Source organism: Ammodytes marinus, assembly GCF_949987685.1.
Source record: "Ammodytes marinus genome assembly, chromosome: 1".
In the NCBI taxonomy this organism is placed as follows: Eukaryota; Metazoa; Chordata; class Actinopteri; order Uranoscopiformes; family Ammodytidae; genus Ammodytes; species Ammodytes marinus.
This window is the reverse complement of record NC_137230.1, coordinates 9,733,486-9,753,562: the sequence shown is the minus strand read 5'-3', so window position 1 is coordinate 9,753,562 and position 20,077 is coordinate 9,733,486. Positions and strand designations below refer to the sequence as shown.

Sequence of the window (20,077 nt, the reverse complement as noted above, 5' to 3'; positions counted from 1 at the left end):
AAATTGCCGAAAGTTTGATCATTTCATTTTCCAGTTCCCCTTCGAATAAATCAAAGTTGGTTTGATAGAGGGGAACTTTACTCACCCATAGACATATGAAGTAAAATGGCTGGTGCCGAATTCCATTATGTGACACTGGAAAACCTCTCTGATGATAAAACCCATCTCACAAGCCGTTGTGCCTTTTCATCACTCAGGTAACATAAATGCAGTTTTTTTGGAATGTTCTGAAGTCAAGAAGTCCAATTTCCCCCTCCACTCTTCAGAAAAACATTCATCTCCCAAAGAATCAAGTGGGAGGTTTCTGTGACAGTGTAGTTAGGAGTGTGCTGCGGGTTTGGATCAAGGCCAGGGGCTCTCTGGGGCCTCATCGATCTGGCACTGGAGTCTGATCAGATGGATTTTCATTCCATTTCATATTGTATCAAAAACGATACATAATACTGGGATGCTTCTGGACTATTTGTTGTATACCCTCCCTTTTTTTTTAACAAAATGTACCCATGACTCATCATGACTTTTGTTGAAATGATTTTATTTCAAGTCTAGCAATATATAAAATCCAGATCTTTCTGTGTGTGGTGTGTAGTGGAGTCTAGAGATTTCTGGCTGTGGCATGCCATTTGTCCCCAGTGTTTTGGTATGTAGTGACCCAGCGAAGACCCTGTGCTCTTCTGGGAACATCTCTACAATAATGGGGGGGGGGGGGTGCTCAGGTATGAAAACATTACATATTTTAAATTGTTGCTCACACTGTGTCACATCATCCCATCCCCAACTCATTCCACCCCTTGCGTCTCGGGGGCCTATAATTTGATATGACTGGGTCTTGATTACTATTTACTGCGTTGTCAAGGTGAGCGAGAGAGACTCGACGCTGTGGGTAAACAGATTGACTGTCACAGCTTCACTGGATGAGCTGCTGTTGGCTGTTGACTTAATATCCACTCGTTGTTTCCCATCCCTCCCTCCATTCTTCCTTCCTTCCTCTTTCCAATCTGAAGATTGCAGTTGTCAGAGCGGTGTGCTGCATTTGACAGAGCAGCAATAGAACAGGAGTCTGGATCACACTGTAGCTGACAGCAGATCATGTCGGGAACCTTTTGAGAATTGTGGATGTGTTGTATGAAATCATAAATCTAACCAGCACAGAACTACCAGGTAGTGCTTTAAAAGGCATATGGATATTTTGATTTAGTAACTAATTGAGAAGACTACAACATTACAGAATGGTTGAAAGGATGTATTTATGATTCAAATAATGACCTGAGGCAGCAACTGACAATTATTTACATGAAAGATTTTTTCAAAATAATTTTCTTCGATTCTTTCAGTTAATTGCTCTTTCTGGAAATGTCAAAAAAACTGTAAAATGTCGATAACAATTTCCTTGGGCCTCAGGTGATGTGTATGGCTTGTTTAATCAGACTCACTGTAGCAAAACCAGATATCAGTTAACTATCATACATGAACAAAATAAGCATCAAATAATAATGATTTCATTCATTTGACAAATGTCACAACAGTTTCAGAAATGACATTGGAAATTAGGGATCATGCTCAGACATGTGATGTCACACAACCCTGCTCATACAGTATGTGCACATCTTAAACACAGCTTTAAGGTGAACACAAAGGGACTTTCAACCTTCATAGTTTGATTGTGCAAATAACCTTCTATGTAGTGTCAATCTCTGATAATTTCCTTTCAGCGTGAAAGCTTTTACATCAAACTGAAGTAACAAAAAGCTTTTCTTCTTGTAGTGTAGCGGGCCTTGATCTGTATGGCTTTTGAAGCAGTTGCAATTATATTTCAGTCGTTTCCCATTTGTCGTTTCAATAACCACACTGAGGGAAATAACACACAAAAGATGGGCAAACTTACCTAGACCTCCACCTTTAAACTATAATGCAGTACAATAAAATAAAATATCCTTCCTAAAACCTTCCTCTGTCTCATTCCAGGTCCGGTAGCAGTGATCAGCGGTGAGGAAGACTCTGCCAGCCCTCTTCATCATGTCAACCATGGGATCATCACCCCCTGTACACTGGACGCGGGGGCTGACGCGGTTGTCATCGGAATGACTCGCATTCCCGTGGTGGAGAACCCTCAGTACTTCAGACATGGACACAACTGCAACAAACCTGCCACCCGTAAGTCTCTGTGCGGTTTCTATGTGTCCCTCATTAAAGCCAAAGTGCGTTACTTTGTCATATATAGATGAATGTCAGTAATGTTCAAGCCATCTCAAAAAGATTTGACACACATTTGGTTTGGCCAATCAACTCCTCAAAACTCTCTCTGTATTTCTCAGTATGGCAGAGTTTACAAAACTGGTGTCGCCGCCAGACACTGGCGCAGGAGCTCAGAAAGATCCCAAGAAGAGCCCATAAAATGTTTCAGTTTTTTATTCTACTGCTAAGGAAGAAAAAAAACTGGACTTACAGCCGAATGTATACAATTCATGCACGATCACCAAAGGCTTACCTCATGTAGATGCGCCGACAGTGTTGTTTTAATTACTCAGAATTCCTCACATGCCCGACCATAGTATACGCACTATAGCTTTAAAACCGGGAGCCTTTATTACACTTTATTTAACAGTTTTTTTATAAAGATACACAGAAGTACCTTTGAACCATTGTTGTTCAAGTATAACCCATGTACAAAAAACTAGAACTGTAAGGCACTGTAGAAACACAAGCTCCCACAGTGGGTTATGCACTCTAAAGGAAAGTGCAGCATCTGGCCAGATATCAAACATTACTTCTTCATGAGGCTCATTCCAACCATTGCATATCCATTGTACTTTACCGTTTGTTTTCACAATGAGAAGTGCTTGTGGTTCCTCCCCAGGGCAATTGTATAATTTACTGTCATCTACAGAGTCAATGTGATCATATGGTGTTCGCAGCTGGTGGCACAATTCCAGGCATTTTCATATAGGATCTGTATAGACAAACACAGCCTTCTGTATACCAACTACTGGTGTTGAGACCACACTTTTACCCACACACACCACACCTCACTCACTCACTCTCTCTCCCTTGGGACTCATGTTCCAGGTTGGGGAAATACAAGACCACTTTAAGGCCTAATTACTCACAATTAAATCAACTGCTCAGGAGAATCAGCAGAAAAACAACTGTGCCAGCAGCCAGCCGCAACCTGGCGCCTGCTGCTTCCCTGTGCTAGACGATCCCAGCCAAAATCACCAACTTCAGTCAAGGACAAGAATCCTCCTCCAGCGTGGATGACAGCTCATGAGAAAGGGGCTATCCTGGTCCCATTTAGCATAATTGCTAACATTGTTTACATCTTGACCCTGTCTTAAAAAATGGCTTTTGGTCAGGCCTAACACAAGGTGACTTCTGAGCGGGAGCCAATAAGAAGGCAGGAAATCCCATTTAGAAGTGATAAATAAATAAATGACGGGGTCTTATGTATTATGAATTGAAATGAATTGTTAATGTCCAGCCGGTGACTGATTTATAACTTCTCATGCCCTGCACAGGAGATCTGATTGCGAGCTAATGAATAAATGACAGTGGGAACAAATGAAACTTTCTCCCCCGATTACCGAGCACCCTGGAATTGAAAGTCAGACCACGCAAGTGCACTATGGCTGCTCTGGTGTACGGTATATAGGCTTTACAGAATGATTTCCCTCTCACTGAATCCATAGTATTTTAATTTATTTTTTTCATCCTATGTGCATGCGTTTGAGAGAAAAAGAAAAAAAAGGAAACTGTTTGAAACCAACCCTGAATTCATCACAAGGTCTTCATGGCCACTGCTCTCTTTCTCCCATCGGCTGGGGAAAAACACAAAATGGCTCCGAACGGCTTCTGCCTCTGCCGATCGCTCACTGAATACGAATGTGGTCTCTCTCCACCCCTCAGGATACATACACAGGGAGAGGGAGATGTCTGCACGTACCAATGTGTATGTCCACGGTTAATGTGTGTAGGTGTTATGAAAATGAATCTCTGCATGTATGTGGATTGTGGGCGTATACCTTAGCAGGTTTTATGATATGTTGCGTTACTTTCCTCCCCCTCCTCTTTGTATATAACTGTATGTATGATGAGGGTCTTCAGTCAGAGTATCATTGGTTGCTCCCATGGGGGCAGCCTTTAGGTCCCTGTTGTCCTGTTGGCCTTGCTTAGACTGATTGTCCTGCAGCTTCGCGTGTCAACCACTGAGCCTCACTCCCACTAAGGCTGCTTTATTGATGCACGGCCACCAATCCATAATGTATTCATTCATTTACTTGAAAGCTTCTTATCCAGGAGAATAGCTGGCTGCCAGGGTGTCTCACATACACACAGGCACAAACACACACACGCACACACACACACACACACACACACACACACACACACACACACACACACACATACACACACACACACACACACACACACACACACACAGATGCACAAACACACACAAATACAAACCAACACACAGGCACAAACACACACACACACACACACACACACACAAACACACACACACACACACACTCACACGTCCATTTCTAGTTTAGTCCTAGCACCAGCCACACTACCCCCAACCCCACATCAATTCAAACACACCCACACTTCTCCTTATACCTATGTGCCTATCAGGAGTTCACTTACGATGTGGTGGTCAGTCCTACCAATTTCCACCAGCAATTTTCTGGGTAATTTATAGTGTTCCTAGTTGTCTGGGCTGTGTTCACGCATTGGAATGCGCTTACTAACAGTAAAGTGGAGGATAAGGAACAGTATCTTGCAGCTCTCTGCCATGCTGGCTCCTGTTACAACAGCTGCATGTGTTGGGAAATGGCTTGCTGCAGAGCTCACACCAGTAATTCCAGTGCGCCTCGCCAGATGTTTTATTCATGAATGCTTGATCTTCAAGTCAATCTGGGGGGGGGGGGAAGGGGGGGAGTATATATATTTTTTTCTATTCCAATTTTATTCTTGACGAAAGACTGAGCACACAGTATCTTAGCCGTCACGCTTAGGCACCTGAAAACAGTTATCGCTGCTGCCTTTCCCTCACTGCAGCAAAAAACCATGATAACAAATATCAAAAATATCACCCAGCTGTAGTTGACCTCTCGTTGAACCTGTACACACGCAGTCGCAAAACAAGCTGGAGAGATTGTGGGGCATTACGAGAAAGAAAGAGGCACAGTTGTCGTTGTGTTACCAATTTAAAAACATAAAGTGCCGTCATGCAATTGGTTGGTCTTCCAGATGAACTCGTGGCCTCAACATTCGTTGCGGTAAACAGGCGAGCCGTGACCGATTAGGACGTTTGTCGACATCAGCTTTTTTTTTTTTTTAACCCAAGCTGGAAAAGGCCAATCCTGGGGGAAATGTAGCCGCATTAGGGAGATAAAGGCAGTGAAGGCAAAGGACCATTCTTTAGCCTAATGACAGATCAGTATCTAGCCCGGATCCGCTGTCCTCCTAGCAAGTGGCTTTGTTTTATCACTCAGCTTGCTATTTTAATTACAGATTTGTCACTTCCCGCTGGGCTAAATTAGACAATTTAGCTTTTGATGTTGGACTACAAGCGCATATAGCCCTTCATTACAGCCATGTTATTAAGGGATATCATACGTTGGGCTCGGCTCGGACAAACTACCAACTCCCCGCCCCTTCCTGCTTTTTTTGCTGTCACAGAGACATAATTATGCTTAAGGTGATGTTTTTGAAGATTAAAATGTTTCCAGCAGAGACAGAAGGAGTGAGTAATTTGGCAAGCTTGAACGCTCTGCAAATGAATGAGAATGCAGAGCAGATTGATTGAAAGGCAGTCATCATGCTCCTAAGGCTATGATTCCATGAATTATAGTTTGAAACAGGAACGGCACCGCAGGCTATATAGCCAGTTGTGAATTCAAAACCACCTACTTTTAATTTGTTACTCCAGAAGTAGATGAGATGAGTTCCGTCAAGCTGCAGCCCAGAAAACAAGCCAAATAGAAACTTTTTTTGGTAGAAAGTTGCTTTTTGATGCCAGATGCAATACTTTATATGCAGTTAAGTTACTTTACGTGCGAACAGAATATTGCCTGTGCGCCTTCACATTAAAAGCTTACTAGCCAAACGCGAGTTGACTTTTATTTTTAAGCAAATAAGAACAGGAAGTCGTTGCCTTGCAGCTCTCCAGTCAATAGCAGCGATTTCCGTGTTTTCAGATTTACGCAGTGAAATGAAAACCGAGGACAAAAAGCTTGTCATTTGCAATACTGGCGGATGCAACTAACGTTCATGAGGCTTCTATAAAAGCTGCATGAACACCAGTGATGCATTTTCAACGTATTTCCGCTCAGGCAGGTGGCGGCAGTTGAGTAGGAGGTCCCTAATGTGGACAAAAGTCACTTTGCTGTTTCCACTATCAAATGAATGCAGACACAAGCGACACAACCGACGTAAACCACCTCCGAATGTGGTTTTTGTGATCCGATCTCAATGCGTCTTGAGAGTGTTTTCACCTGTATTTAGAGCTGTATTCACGTGATCTGATCACAAAAACCACATGTTAAAGGCAAATGGAAACGGGGTCTAGGAAAAGTGCATCCAGATGAACCACATTAAAATTCCTTGAATATCCTATTTGACGGTCCTCCAAAAGTCCAAAATAAAAAATGCAAATTCAGACACAGACAACACAGTAAGCGATGAAAATGAAATGAATAAAGTTGTTTTCCTCGGCAAACACATTTAAATTGGTTTGCAAACTTTAGAAAATAATTAGAATCAATTAAAAAGCTAAAACATGTGTTTTCATTCCTTGGCTCCTGCCACTGTAGACTTAGACAAAAAGGTCCTCTATAATTGGAACTTGTCATTGTACTAACATTTATTATAAAAGCATAATGGTGTGTACAACAGGTTGGATATAAAAGTGACACATTGTCACAGTGAGCAATGTGTTCAATAGATCCCATCACCGAGACCAAGTTTATAGTTCTTTTTTCAGCAGCAGAATAAAACAAATATTGTGCCAAAGCAAACAGAAATAAATGTTCTTCTCTGCTTTATATAGAAATCTTGCTGACTGTATCTGTGAGCACTAACAGCTCATTATGGATATTGTGCCTGTTCCGTAAGATGCTAAATATAATTATTTTGCGTTGGTTGACTTCAAAGAACCTCCCTTGAGCGGCAAGGGTAAAGTTCTTAGTGCTTTAATTGTACTTAAAGCTTAAACTTTAATCCTGCAATAACACTAAGGGTTAGCGTAAAGGGAGAATGCATTATCAAAAGTAAAATCGATCTTAGTTTTATCTCTATAGTAATTATAACATGAAAACCCAATTGATCAAACTGTTTGATTCATTGTAAAATAATTTAGGGATCGCAAATATCTATTTTGAAATGTAATTGTATTATTCATATTTATTCTTTCTTGGTGACACTTTTGAAATGTTACTTTTCAAAGCAGTGTTGTCACCGATCACTGTCTTCTGTTTCCCTCTTATGCTAGCTCTGAAATGTTAACACTTTAGCTAGTCCTCATACCAACAGCAACATATAGTTTAACAAAGCTCCTCTGCTGCTGGAGGTGAGCGGGTGGACATTAGTGACAATTCCATTGTCTATGAAGTGACTTCATTAAATGAAGGCCTTTTTCACATTAGGGACTGTCCTTTTCGATACGGCAGGTTGGGGGATCAACCTAGTTGGTTTGCGAGCCGCCAATATACACAAGAGAGGAAGAGTACACTTTAAGCAGCAAGCTGTTGGAGAAGTAAACCCGTTGATTATTTTGAAGACGTTTTTCAATAAAGAACACCCTCTCACCTGCCTTCTTATCTTTATCAGTTTTTGTTCAGAGTTTGAGATCGGTGCGTATGGAGATTTCGAGAGAAAGACAGGCGGCATCAAGAAATGCTCAACTAAGTTATGCTAAGCTGCTACTCCTGTGGTCCCATTGTTAGAGCAATCCACTTCTGTGATTTGTTGCTGTTATGGTACAGTTCACACTAACCAAATGATCCATGACTTTGCAGGCAATAGTGCTAGGAAACAAACCAAGGTCCCTTGTGTGAAAGCATCCTAAATGTGCTTTAATGAAAAGTAACATTATTAAAGAATAAATTGCAACATTTCAAGAAAGGGGCATTGTCAAACATAGACCTTGTATATAGAATTTAATTTGTATAATGAAAAAACATTTCCATTCATGAATGTACTTTCTTAATTGTTTCACAATGTATTGCTTGATTCGTATACTCTATTTTGAAAGATTATGAGATTATTTAGCTCATAATACCTTACGTCTGTGTGTCTCTAAAATGCTTACTTTCTTCCTGCTTTTGCTGCTGCAAGCTGATTCCATTTGTATAGCCATTTTATTGTTCTAGAAAAGTTCAGAACACAATTTAATTTAAATGAAAACAGGATCATTTTGATGGTCAATGTATTTGTTGTTCTTTTCTAGCTTAGCAAGGCATGGGTGGTTATACACAAAGGCCACAGTGTTGTTCACTAAGGCCTGGCAGCAGGCCTGCAGTCAGCCAGGCGCAGCAGGTTATGAGGAGATACCCACTGAGAGGCAACAGTAAATGCTGCTGGTCTTGTCGCATTTGCCCAATGATGCCAACAGACACAGGGCCCCTGTGCTACAGTCAGTTTAATGGTGGAAAGCTTTTTTGCATGCTATTAGCTGCTGGATGATTAGCTCTTACCTAACTACTAACATCCTGGGGTGCTCTTTTATTTTTTATTTTTTTAGATGAGCTAAAAGTGCAGATAGATTTCTTTATATGTCACCCTTTACAAAACATGACTCTAAGATAGCATGATATAAATGAATGAATTGCTCTTCTAATATTTAATGTTTATGTGTTTTTGGCATTAATCAGACCATTGATAGCCATAGTCATAATCGTGAGAGGCTTTGAGTTGGAGTAGTTGGAGTTATAGTTCTGTCTCGTCTTGTTCTTGTGGGAATGTCCCTGGGGAATAATTGTACTGGTGAATTGAAGTTGACCAGCAACGTTATGTACAAAATAGCTGAGTGTAGACCAGATGTGGGAAATGAGTGTTGTCCTCCATGTTTAGATCGAGCCGCCGTTTTCTCAATGTTAAAGCATTCCACCCTGCAGAAGACATGTTGTCGATGAGCAGGAGACACGCATTGATCGGCCCACAGCACACAATCACAGACGCTGTCAGGCAGCAAAATACACCCACGCACACACACCTGCAAGGCAGAGACACACACATTAATGCAAACAAGTTGGCAGGTAGTATTAAAGCACACAACGCAGCAGACATACATACAGACAACACATACTGAAACTAGGGAAAGTTGTCAGGTAGTTGTTGTAAAATGCACACTCACAAACACACACACACACACGCGCATACACGCATGCATGCACACACACACACACACACACACACACACACACACACACACACACACACACACACACACACACACACACACACACAGATCAAGTAGTATGCTCCCCCAGCAGCCTGACCTGAGTAGCTAAGTAAATCTCGGTGGTGCAACGTCTCTTTGCCTCCAGGGAGAATGTTTTGCTGGCGTCGAGGCCTCAGGTGAGCCAGGACAAATGAATGTTGCTGAGCTGGGGAATGGAGATTTAATCTCAGGGCTTTTCAGCGTGCCACTCTGGGTAATAAGCTGCAGGATGCTGCTTTAATCCTACTGCGGAGGGAAACTAAAGGTTAAAGAAAATGTGTCCTCGCTGGTGGCCGCTGAGTATTTAGCAGCTAAACAAAATCAAACTAGGTTGAATATTTACATCCAGAAAATAATAAGGAAGTGGGGTCACCTGGTACAAATTGGAGAGTTGAATTGCTTTTTTTCCGATGTTGCAGCTTTAGTAGAGGGCACAGTGGTGTCCCCACTCTCCATTTCATTTAATTCTTTTTGCATCAGTCGTGCAAAACTAGTGCTTTTCTTTTTTGCTTTTTTTTTTTTTTTTTTTATACAGTCAGTTGTAATAGCTATACATGTGGAATCTCCTCACCTGCCCACCCAGCTATACTGAGAATACTGTACTGTTTACAAGTAGGATTCTTATTATAGTCAAAATAAATTTAAAAAGTAGTACTACTTTAACTGCCACTAATGATTAGGAATATATAGATCTGGTATCACAGAACACAGTATTGCCTCTGACTTTAAACCAATAACAGTCTGATTGCAGGTCTTGGGGGGCGTATTTCATATGCATAAATAAAAATAAGTACCTATATCAGGCCTTTTGTGGCTCTAGAGGGAGCTGTGTAAAATCTGCTAGTTTGCCTCATGTATCTTGAGTCAGTGCCTGGAGGAATACAAAACATTTCTGCTTGTGGATTTAAAATAGAAGTGAGCTTACCAGACCTCTGACAATATAGGAGTGCAATGCCAAGTCAGTGCAGAACTATTTCAACTATTATGCTAATACTAGCTAATAAAAGTGAGTTCTCCAGCATAGTAGAAATTGAAATAAAATGACTATTCCTCCAGTGCATAAGATGCAAACGTCAATGTAAACACTGGGATAAATATTTGAGATTGACTACATTTGACTTGTTCTCTCTCTCCAGCTTACAGCGCCAGTGGTGAAGTGTCAGATTTGACCTAATGCATCCAATGACAGTGAAGGATGTTTTGTTGATCTCAGTCGGCAAGTGCCCCCTCTGACAGATGAAAGTGGACAATGCAAATGTAAAAAAGTCTTCTGTCACATACATAATGTAATAAGTCTTCTGTCACATAAGTTTAAAAAACTTTTTCAAAAACTTTGAGAAAACAAATGACATGATGTATTTGTCCGATCTCCCCAGTCTGCATTGTAAAGTGCTGTGTAATGAACAGGCCAGCATAACTTGCAGTGTATTGATATATTGCAGTATAATCAGCTCAAACACATCTTGTTATTAAAACTGTGAAACCCAAATTTGTTCAAATAAAATATATATATATATATATATATATATATATATATATATAGAGAGAGAGAGAGAGAGAGAGAGAGAGAGAGAGAGAGAGAGAGAAGGAGATTAATTAAGGTGTAATTAATTTGATTACTCCAGGGATTTTTTTTTCCTTAGATAACAACACTGTCCAGTAAGTGTGGTTTTGTGATTTGCAGATGTAAAAATATCTAGCCCTCTATTCAACCTGGAATTTTGTATAACAACATTCATTTCAATGCTCTTCAATGACTATATTGTACAACTTGTTAAAGGTTTAACAAGTCGATAGCAAAAACAGATAAAAAGGAATAAATTACATTGTGTTAATGACATTTATTCTAATACAAATGTCAGTGCTAACACAATACTGCAGCTTGTTTACTCAACTATGCGTGCAGTATATACAGCATATTTGGCTGGTGCGTTCTCCATGTACTGATGGATGGGTTCATTTCCCAACATGTAGGTTTAAACCTAACAGTATAAAAATATATGACTGTGTTGTCTTATATTGTTAACGACAACTTATACCAGTGGGTTCCAGTGTATCCAGCTGTTTATGTTGATCTGTATTTTTAAAATAAGTCTCTACATTTGATTTGAAATCATCCTACAGGAATGAAAGGAGCTTGTTGTGACTGTGTCATTAGTTTTTCTACTCTGTTACATTAAAAAAAAATTCTTGGGCCATTTTTACCCCTACAGTTAAGGTACATTTTGGCTTTCCGACTAAATGGTAATTGCGATAAATTCTAGATCACAGCCTTATAATAAAATAAATAAAAGTATTCCTGGAATGAAAGTGCAGAAAGAGTTCATCTGTCATCCACTGAACATTTACAAACATGTCAGAAATGTAATAGTGGAGTTACCCAATATGCATGATTCAGTTTAGTTAATAAACATAATGACAATGATAAGAGTGTAGATATTCTGATGAAACTGATGTTCCCAATTTTTTACGCCAGAGATAAGCAATCCATCTATGAAATATCAGCTCACCTCGCATCAAAAGTGAAAATACATAAAGTTACAGCCAAGATAACAATCAAATAACAACTTCGGAATAACTGTTAGAAAAGTAAATGTTACACTCTGGCATTAAAAGATAAAATTGTTTCTGTGCACCCACCTACACCTTTTGGCATTTCACTTACACTATTGCATTCCGATCATTTTAATGTTGGATGCAACAATAATGGAATAAGCTTCAATTGCTGCATCTTAAGCATGACAGGTGACAGTAAGGCCAGCACTGATCCTCTTACAATCATGAATGAATGAAAAATAATTAAAGTAAAAGATGAGGACATAGATAAGTAGGCTACCATAGTGGAGGAGATGGGATTCAGTGGGAAATACATGTAAAGCCTGGAAACCATTCACAGTTGAGGAAAAAAATTCCGCCCTGAACAGCAGAGAAAGTGTTAACAGACATCTGGCCCGCAAAATCCAGTCAAAACACGTTTTAATTTAAAATGTATGTGTATCGACCTAGGGATGTTTTTTTTCTCTCAGAGCAGATTTCTAGAGGATGAAGCTTTGACAGCAGTGATGTGTTATTGTCCCCGGTGGGGCTCTCACCCGACACACTGGCTGCCAGTTTCTACAGCCACTTCTGTTCTGATCTACTTTAGAACTGGGACATTTATTCATATTTTACACTGATTTTACAGACGTGGTGGTTGAGTTACCGCCTGACATTTGTTTGTACTTGTAAATCACCTTCTCAACATGTTGACGACCAAATGGTCCGATGACTCTGAAGGAAACAGAGGAATGGCCAGACTGAACTAGTAATCGGTATTTATCAATCGCTATCAACGAGGGAACATTTCAGAGATTACACCATTTGGTGAGCTCCTTTTGGGCAGCGTCACAACACACTCTGCAAGACATTAATGGAGCCACTGCTTCTCTTTTATTAGCACATCATTACCAAGTTGCACAACGGGATGAAGGGTGGACATGGTTCAGTAGGCAGCAAGGAGGAAAATGTTCAAATAAATACACTGTGACATGGATATGTTTTTTCCAAAACTTGCAGTATTTCCTCCTACATTTTTTCAGGGTTACAGGTGCCCTCTAAAGCATATCCACTGTGTAGTATTCCCGCCACACTGGGCGCTACTTATATATCAGAGTATAGGCTAATGTTAGCAACTCTGTCAGCTGTTACATTTTTGAAAGGTTTTTATTTTGTAAAAATTCTAAGTTTGGATTTTAGATTGAAAATAAAAGCTTTGAGGAATAATCTGTCTTGCCCCAGTATGGAAGCTGAACAGCAAAACAAGCTTTTCATAGAATGGAAGCACTGCTTTTGATTGCTTGTCTTCTTAATTAATCTTGAAGATATTGACTTTATGCCTGGGACCTGCAAAATAACATTATACCTTATGTGTGTGTGTTTTCAATTTGTTTTAAATAATTCAGCTGGAGACAGTGTAAAGTGAGCTACAGACAGCGTTCTCAGCCCACTCATGAAGCTCACGTTAACCTCATTAGCTAGTTAGCTTCAGCGGATGAGATGTGCAAGCAACAAACAGCTGTCATGTCAGCCAAGAGAAATGACAGTCGCTGTTTACAAATGAGGAACTGCCTTCGTTTATAATAATACTAATAATAATCATCTTTATTTCCTTTCAAAACAAAGTTACAAAGTGCTTTGCAGAGATGATCAAAAATGTACACAAAGCTAAAACAGCATGACATCCATCAAAGCCAGCACAAAGTGCATCAACAACGTAAACACTAAATAGAAGTATGACAACACGAGATTCATTAAAACAAAGTTCTAAAGTAAAAAGTCCTTCTGATAAAATGTGGGTCTTGGGAGATGTTGTAGTTTCAGGGTGCGTATCCGTTATGTTGTCTGAAGATAACAGATGCAGCAGCTCATGAGCTCTCGCTGCAGGCACATCAGGGATTTCACAATATAGTCTTGTTTGCTCTTGAGTCTTCAATGACATATTTTCCATGAAGTGTATACAGATGCCAAGAAGCACACAAAGAACACACAGATGGAGGACGGATGAAGTTCCTGGAAGCGTCCTTGTATACACGGAAAGCATCAGACTTGGTGACATGGCTAACAAGAATGTATAGGAAGCCTGGAGATACCATTGTGCAAAAGAATGCATTGTGTCTCAGCACAGCAGACCCTCATTTTCAATGACGTCGAGTTCAAACAAATTCAAAGGAAAAACAACAATACATAAACAATATTCAACGCAAATACATCAAATACACAACACCAGGTGAAGAGAAAAACAATTGAAACATTTACACAGTGGTGAAGATTAAGTGGCAGCAATTAAAATTAAATGGGTGAAAGTACAATATAGCCTAATTAAAACAGTTACAGGTAGAGTTTGGCAGATTTAAGATAGTTTGTTTAAATTGGTTAAAGGATATGAAGTTATTTAGTTTAATTTGTTGCTGTAAGTTTTTCCAGGAGTCAGGGGCACTGAAGCTAAAAGCTGTCTTTCCCAGCTCAGACCGAAAGCAAGCTTAAGAATTGCACATTATATAATTGTCCAAGGATGTTTCAGTCAATACCAACATACGGTGCACAACTTTTTCCTGAAGATATAAGATGCACAACGCAGCCTTGAATAACAGATGTCAGTCACATCTCACTCTGCTTAATAAGAAGAATATATCTGGTTCTGTCCTTTTAATAATTTATTTCAATGTCATCGCTGGAGTGGACCTTGGTACACCTTTGCAGAGTGAAACCTTAAATTATCACAATGACCTAATATGTTGATGACTGTTAATTGGTGGCGTTCCCCTTTATACACTGTATAAATAGTTAAGGTTAGAAAAACCTAGGATAAGTGCCATCCTTGCAACGTGATCGAGGTTCAATTTAAAATAAATTTCAATTCAAAAGTTGGATATAATATATTGAAGATATTTGTTTATGCCCTTCAGCTATGTTTTTTTTAGCTTCGTATCATTCATATTTTAAAGCAGAGAGAGAGAGAGCTATTGTACAGCTCGAGCTATGACGCCTAACCTTGTATATTGTTGTTGAGCACTCATGTCTCATCTTTATCCAAATGTGCGGTTATGGAGCTAAGTATAAATATACAAACGGTGTGTTTTTGCGAGCGTGTTTATAGTAGCGGTAGAGTTTTCCTGGTAAACCTACAGGCTGCCATGTTTAATTCAGAGTGAGTCATGACGAGTTGTTCAGTTCATGAGCCAACTACTCATGCTCCTCGCCAACTCACTCTCATTCTAAGCCTGGCAGGTATCAGGTGGTTCATTTTTTGCCCCCTTGATACCTTACCAGGCGCAGTGCCGTCTGTCTCACTATATCTCTCCTTTCTCCTTTATCTCTGTCTCCCTCACTTACTCTGCCTCTTGCTCTCATGAGTATTGTCAGCTTGCGAGACTCACCGCTTTTATCAAGTTAATGGACGAATAAGTTTCAGTTCTGTCATCATGAATTTTGAAAAACTTCCAAGATGAGGGGACAGAAGGTTGAAGGTCACACTATTCAGAATCAGAATAGAGGGTAGGGGAGAACGGGGTAATTTGTCACACGGGTTGGTTGTCACAATCGTTATATCTCGGAACCAGAAGGCGCTGTCTGTGAAATTTTGGTATGTAAATATCCAGAATTGGGATCAGAGGTCACATACATAGTCTTTCTTGGAGTTAGACTGCTGAATTTGAGGTGAGACGACTGTTTGTGTTTTTCATGTCAAATTGAAAATATTTAGCTCCTCAGTATTTTTCTTCTAGGCTTTTACACAATGGGTTTATAACAAAACACTTGTTACCCATACAAAGTGTGAAGGGTAAACTATAGTTTAGATTGTGGTTAGCAAGCTAATTAGTTGTCAGATGGTTGTTGGCCTTGATGTTAGCAAGAATTCAAGTTGGGGTTGGTCGTCACATTTTTTGGGGGGTTGGTTGTCACATGTTATCTCAAGGCTGCAGCCAGAAAAGGAACCCAATAATGAAAGACATTGTCAAGCTGTATCCTCACTGACACCCCAGAGAAGGAAAGAATAGAGCAGGAAAAGGCAGCTAGCATGCAAAAGAAAAAAGGGCAACAAAATCAAAACAACCCAGTGCATCCCAAACTAGACCAGCTGCCAAGGCTACATTAAGTTATGTAGGCCTATTTGTCAACTTGACAATGCAATTAAACTTTCAAATTTAGTTCTACTTTCTTGCCTTCTTTTTAAGATTATTCCCATTAAGATTACATTGTGACAAACAACCCCATTTTGTTTGACAACCGACCCCTTGATGGGGTTGGTTGTCACAATGTGTAAGGGTGTCTTTGATGATTAATTTCTTCTTTATTACAATAAGATAGAAAAAGTGAGGGGTACACATTTCAAGCCAACACATTAAGCTTCAATTTAATGTAGGAATGACTATTGAAAGATGTAAGCAATCCTCACTAGAGTAAAAAGTGTGCCTACTCACCCCGTTCTCCCCTACTGTGTTGCAACCCTAAAATGATCCTTTTATTGGGAGTACAATATACATTTTACAATTCTGTTCTCACTAGAAAATGTCCCCCTGTGTTGCTTGAATGACAAAAGTAAGACCCAGGAATCCACATGAGGATGTTTGTAGCAGGTCCAATGTCATCTTGCGGTTTATTTGTTGTCTGGAGATTTAAAACCACTCGAACACTATATACAAAGGTAGATAAAACTTCAGTTTGACAATAGCCCATATTCCGTAACTGCTTTTGCCATCACTTCACTTAAGATGTGTCACACATATAACGATCTTTTTTTTAACAGGTTCACCATTATTTCACAAAAGGGAATTCAAGTGCATCATTTCTTTCTCACACCTCTTTGTAATTCAGCATGACACATTAAGTTCGGTATCTTTACAGATTAGAGTTCTTGACTGGAATTTTAAAATACTTCAAACTAGCGGTACCTGCACAGTGCATCACATACAGCTGCAAGAACGCTGGATCTCTCTTTGTTTGCAATCTGACACTGTCATGCTTGCCCCTCATATTACCTGTCTTCCCCTTTAGCATTTGTTAAACTTAAATCCCATGATGTTCATTGGGGGGGGGGGGGGGATTCTCTAATACAGCATAGTTTTCTGTCCTATTGAAATGTACTAAGACTAATATAAAATTAGTTACTATTGAACTATTCTTCCCTCTCCCCTTCTCTCTCTCTGCTCTCTGTGGTTTAGTTGTCCAGCATATAAAGAGGAGGGATATCATCCTGAAGAGAGAGTTGGGTGAAGGTGCCTTTGGCAAGGTCTTCTTGGCGGAGTGTTACAACCTCTGCCCAACCAAGGAAAAGATGCTGGTGGCTGTCAAGGTACGTCCTTAATGTTAAGTGTGTGTGTGTGTGTGTGTGTGTGTGTGTGTGTGTGTGTGTGTGTGTGTGTGTGTGCGTGTGTGTGTTTTCTGTCAAAACAGTGTGTGGTTTAATGGGGGGGATACCTGCCAGACTATGATTATGTCTGAAAATTTTACCACGATGATCCACTGTGTCAAAAGCTTTAGACAGATCAATGAAAAGAGACAAACATTGATGGAAAAAAAGGAGTCTATATTATATATGCTAACGGCCCTACAATGGAGATCTCAGAAAATCAATGTTTTCTCTGAGCCTCCATCAACTTGATGTAGGTTGAATCAATACCATGTTTTTCTGCGTTTGTAACTGACATACTAGAGCAAAACGAACATTTAGCAATATGAAAGTATCAGGAATGAATATTGCTCTTAGGGACATTTGGCCTAGGGAATAAAGAGTGTTTTGTTGGATGGGTCTGGGTCCCCTAAACTCTACCTGTCTTTTTATCCATTCAAAACCTTTCCAATTATCAGTCAGTGAACTTGGTGGTTTGTTTCTAAATATGTAAATCATGTATAGCCATTGCCCCCTGTGAGGTGGCCCTCAATGCTTTTGCTTTGCTCAACATTAGGTTGTGCTTGGCTGCTCCCAGTGTGGATACAATGAACTGTATGAATGGTAAGCTGGGTGAGGCTGAATATGAGGTTGCAGACTCAGCAAACCTAGCCCTGAAACCCTGACCTTGACAACAGGTGAAGTTAGTGGAAGTGCTAGGAGGAAGATGATGGAGTGCCTGGCTGTCTTATCCTTTTCTAAGTATTGCAGGATTAACAAAAAAAAGAAAATGACATCTGTTTCATAGGTTGCCCTCTCTTCAGTGTCCTTTTGATTTTTAAAAGACAATAACAATGCAATATGCAATTTTCTTTCTGAAGACGCTTCTTCCTGTCATAAAGCAGGAGGAGGCTTACTTGAATGCACTTAAAGGTCAACAAAGGAAAAATGTATTGCAGCGCTTCCCCTCAATTTATTGTACTTGAGCACTTGGAGGTATTGTTTTGGAGCGACGCCCAGACAAGAAACATTTCCTTAAGAGTGCGGTTTGATTTGGTAATAGAATTTTATGACCATTTTACCTACCCGGCCGTACATCTCAACCACCTCAAGCCCTTCACTGCAAGACCAGGACATAACAGTAAAATATATTTTACTTCCCATGGTCTTTCCATCTGTAATAATGTGTGCAGCAGGTTGGGAAATCAGTACTCAAGGCCAGCGAGAAGCAACCTGCTTTGTTTATGTTGGTGTCAGAAGTCTTTGTTTTTCTCCAATAGAAGCACTCCCTGATTGATCCCTGACTAATCAGATACATTTTTTCTAGCAGGCTGCACCTGTACTTCCTGAAAGTTAGTGATTACTGGCCTAACAACTATCTAAATGATTATAAGGTCGATATAATGTATAGCCACCTTCTGTATAGTGAAATACTGAAAATGCAGTTCCAATCAGAACAGACCGACAGTTTTAAAGTTTTATTGATGATTTAACAAAATGTGTTTTAGAATCAATGTCATGTTCAGGTGAAGATACAGGGGGAGGTGGGCAAACAAGCACCTCAACAACATAAACTGGAGTTTGTTTGAAAAGGGAAGAGATGATTGGATATAAAAGGAAAACAAGACTAAGCATCTACAGCCGTGCTAGCACTTCTGTGAAGCTATACTTCTAGAATACTGCTAAACTGCACACTAAAACGCTCTTAATGACATTGCTAACATGATGATTTGCAGGTGTGAATGTGTATGACTGCTGTATGGTTGAGGTGGTGGTCGGAGGGGCCGTTGGCGCGGAATGGCAGCCACGCTTCCGTCAGTCTGCCCCAGGGCAGCTGTGGCTACTATCGTAGTTTACCACCACCGGTATGACTGTGTGTGAATGAATGGAACCTGGAAGCCTGTAAGCGCTTTGAGTCCTTAGGGAATAAAGCGCTATATAAATCCTATCCATTATTATTCATGCGTGTTCTCAACGTGTATCAATGTGTAACATGCTAAAGAAGCACTAAAACAGGTATGTTAGTACAGCTAAGGATGATGGTAATTCAATTCTGACCTGCTGCTTGCAGTAGATGAGAGTCAGGGGATGAAAAGGATTAGGATACACTGGGGATCAATTATCATTGATCATGGTAAACCGATAAGCAGTATTTTTTGTGAAATAAACAAAACTGCCAACCGCATGGAGCCGTAAGATGAAACGTCACACGTCTTCCTCTGGAGACTTACTGTAGTGTGTACAACATTTTATGGCTACCCATCCAATAGTTCCAATATGTCATTCTGGACCTGGCTTCCATGAACCATCACTGGAATTCACCAATTGACAAATGACTAGCATGGACTGTACTATATTCTGCCTTTGGAAGGGTCTCATTATGACCCTCCCAACCATCCATTCCAATATTTCCCTCATATTAATGCAATACAATGTCTTTAAATGTATACCTTTCAGACACTGAAAGATCCCAACCTGTCAGCAAGAAAGGACTTCCAGAGAGAGGCAGAGCTACTGACCAATCTGCAGCACGACCACATTGTTAAATTCTACGGAGTGTGTGTAGACGGCGACCCTCTCATCATGGTGTTCGAATATATGAAGCATGGAGACCTCAACAAATTCCTCAGGTCAGTTCTTTAGTCAGGGCTCAGGCAATTTAACCTTAAAGTACCAGGCTATTGCTAGCCGGGCGAATTAGAAATTCATCATATGAACAGGCAATTAAAGTGCAAATGTGTGTGTGCCATCTGTACTAGGAGCAT

At 40.1% G+C, this 20,077-nt stretch overlaps 1 protein-coding gene across 1 annotated transcript in view; it reads left to right on the top strand.

Annotated features, from left to right (window-relative positions):
- The window catches only part of ntrk3b (neurotrophic tyrosine kinase, receptor, type 3b), a gene marked incomplete at both ends in the record, with an annotated part of 161,357 nt that overhangs the window by 121,920 nt on the left and 19,360 nt on the right, over nt 1-20,077 (top strand). The window contains 3 exons of the mRNA XM_080030427.1: nt 1,966-2,154; nt 17,146-17,276; nt 19,770-19,942. Coding sequence (XP_079886553.1) covers nt 1,966-2,154; nt 17,146-17,276; nt 19,770-19,942 — 493 coding nt within the window. The remainder of the gene's footprint in view (nt 1-1,965; nt 2,155-17,145; nt 17,277-19,769; nt 19,943-20,077) is intronic.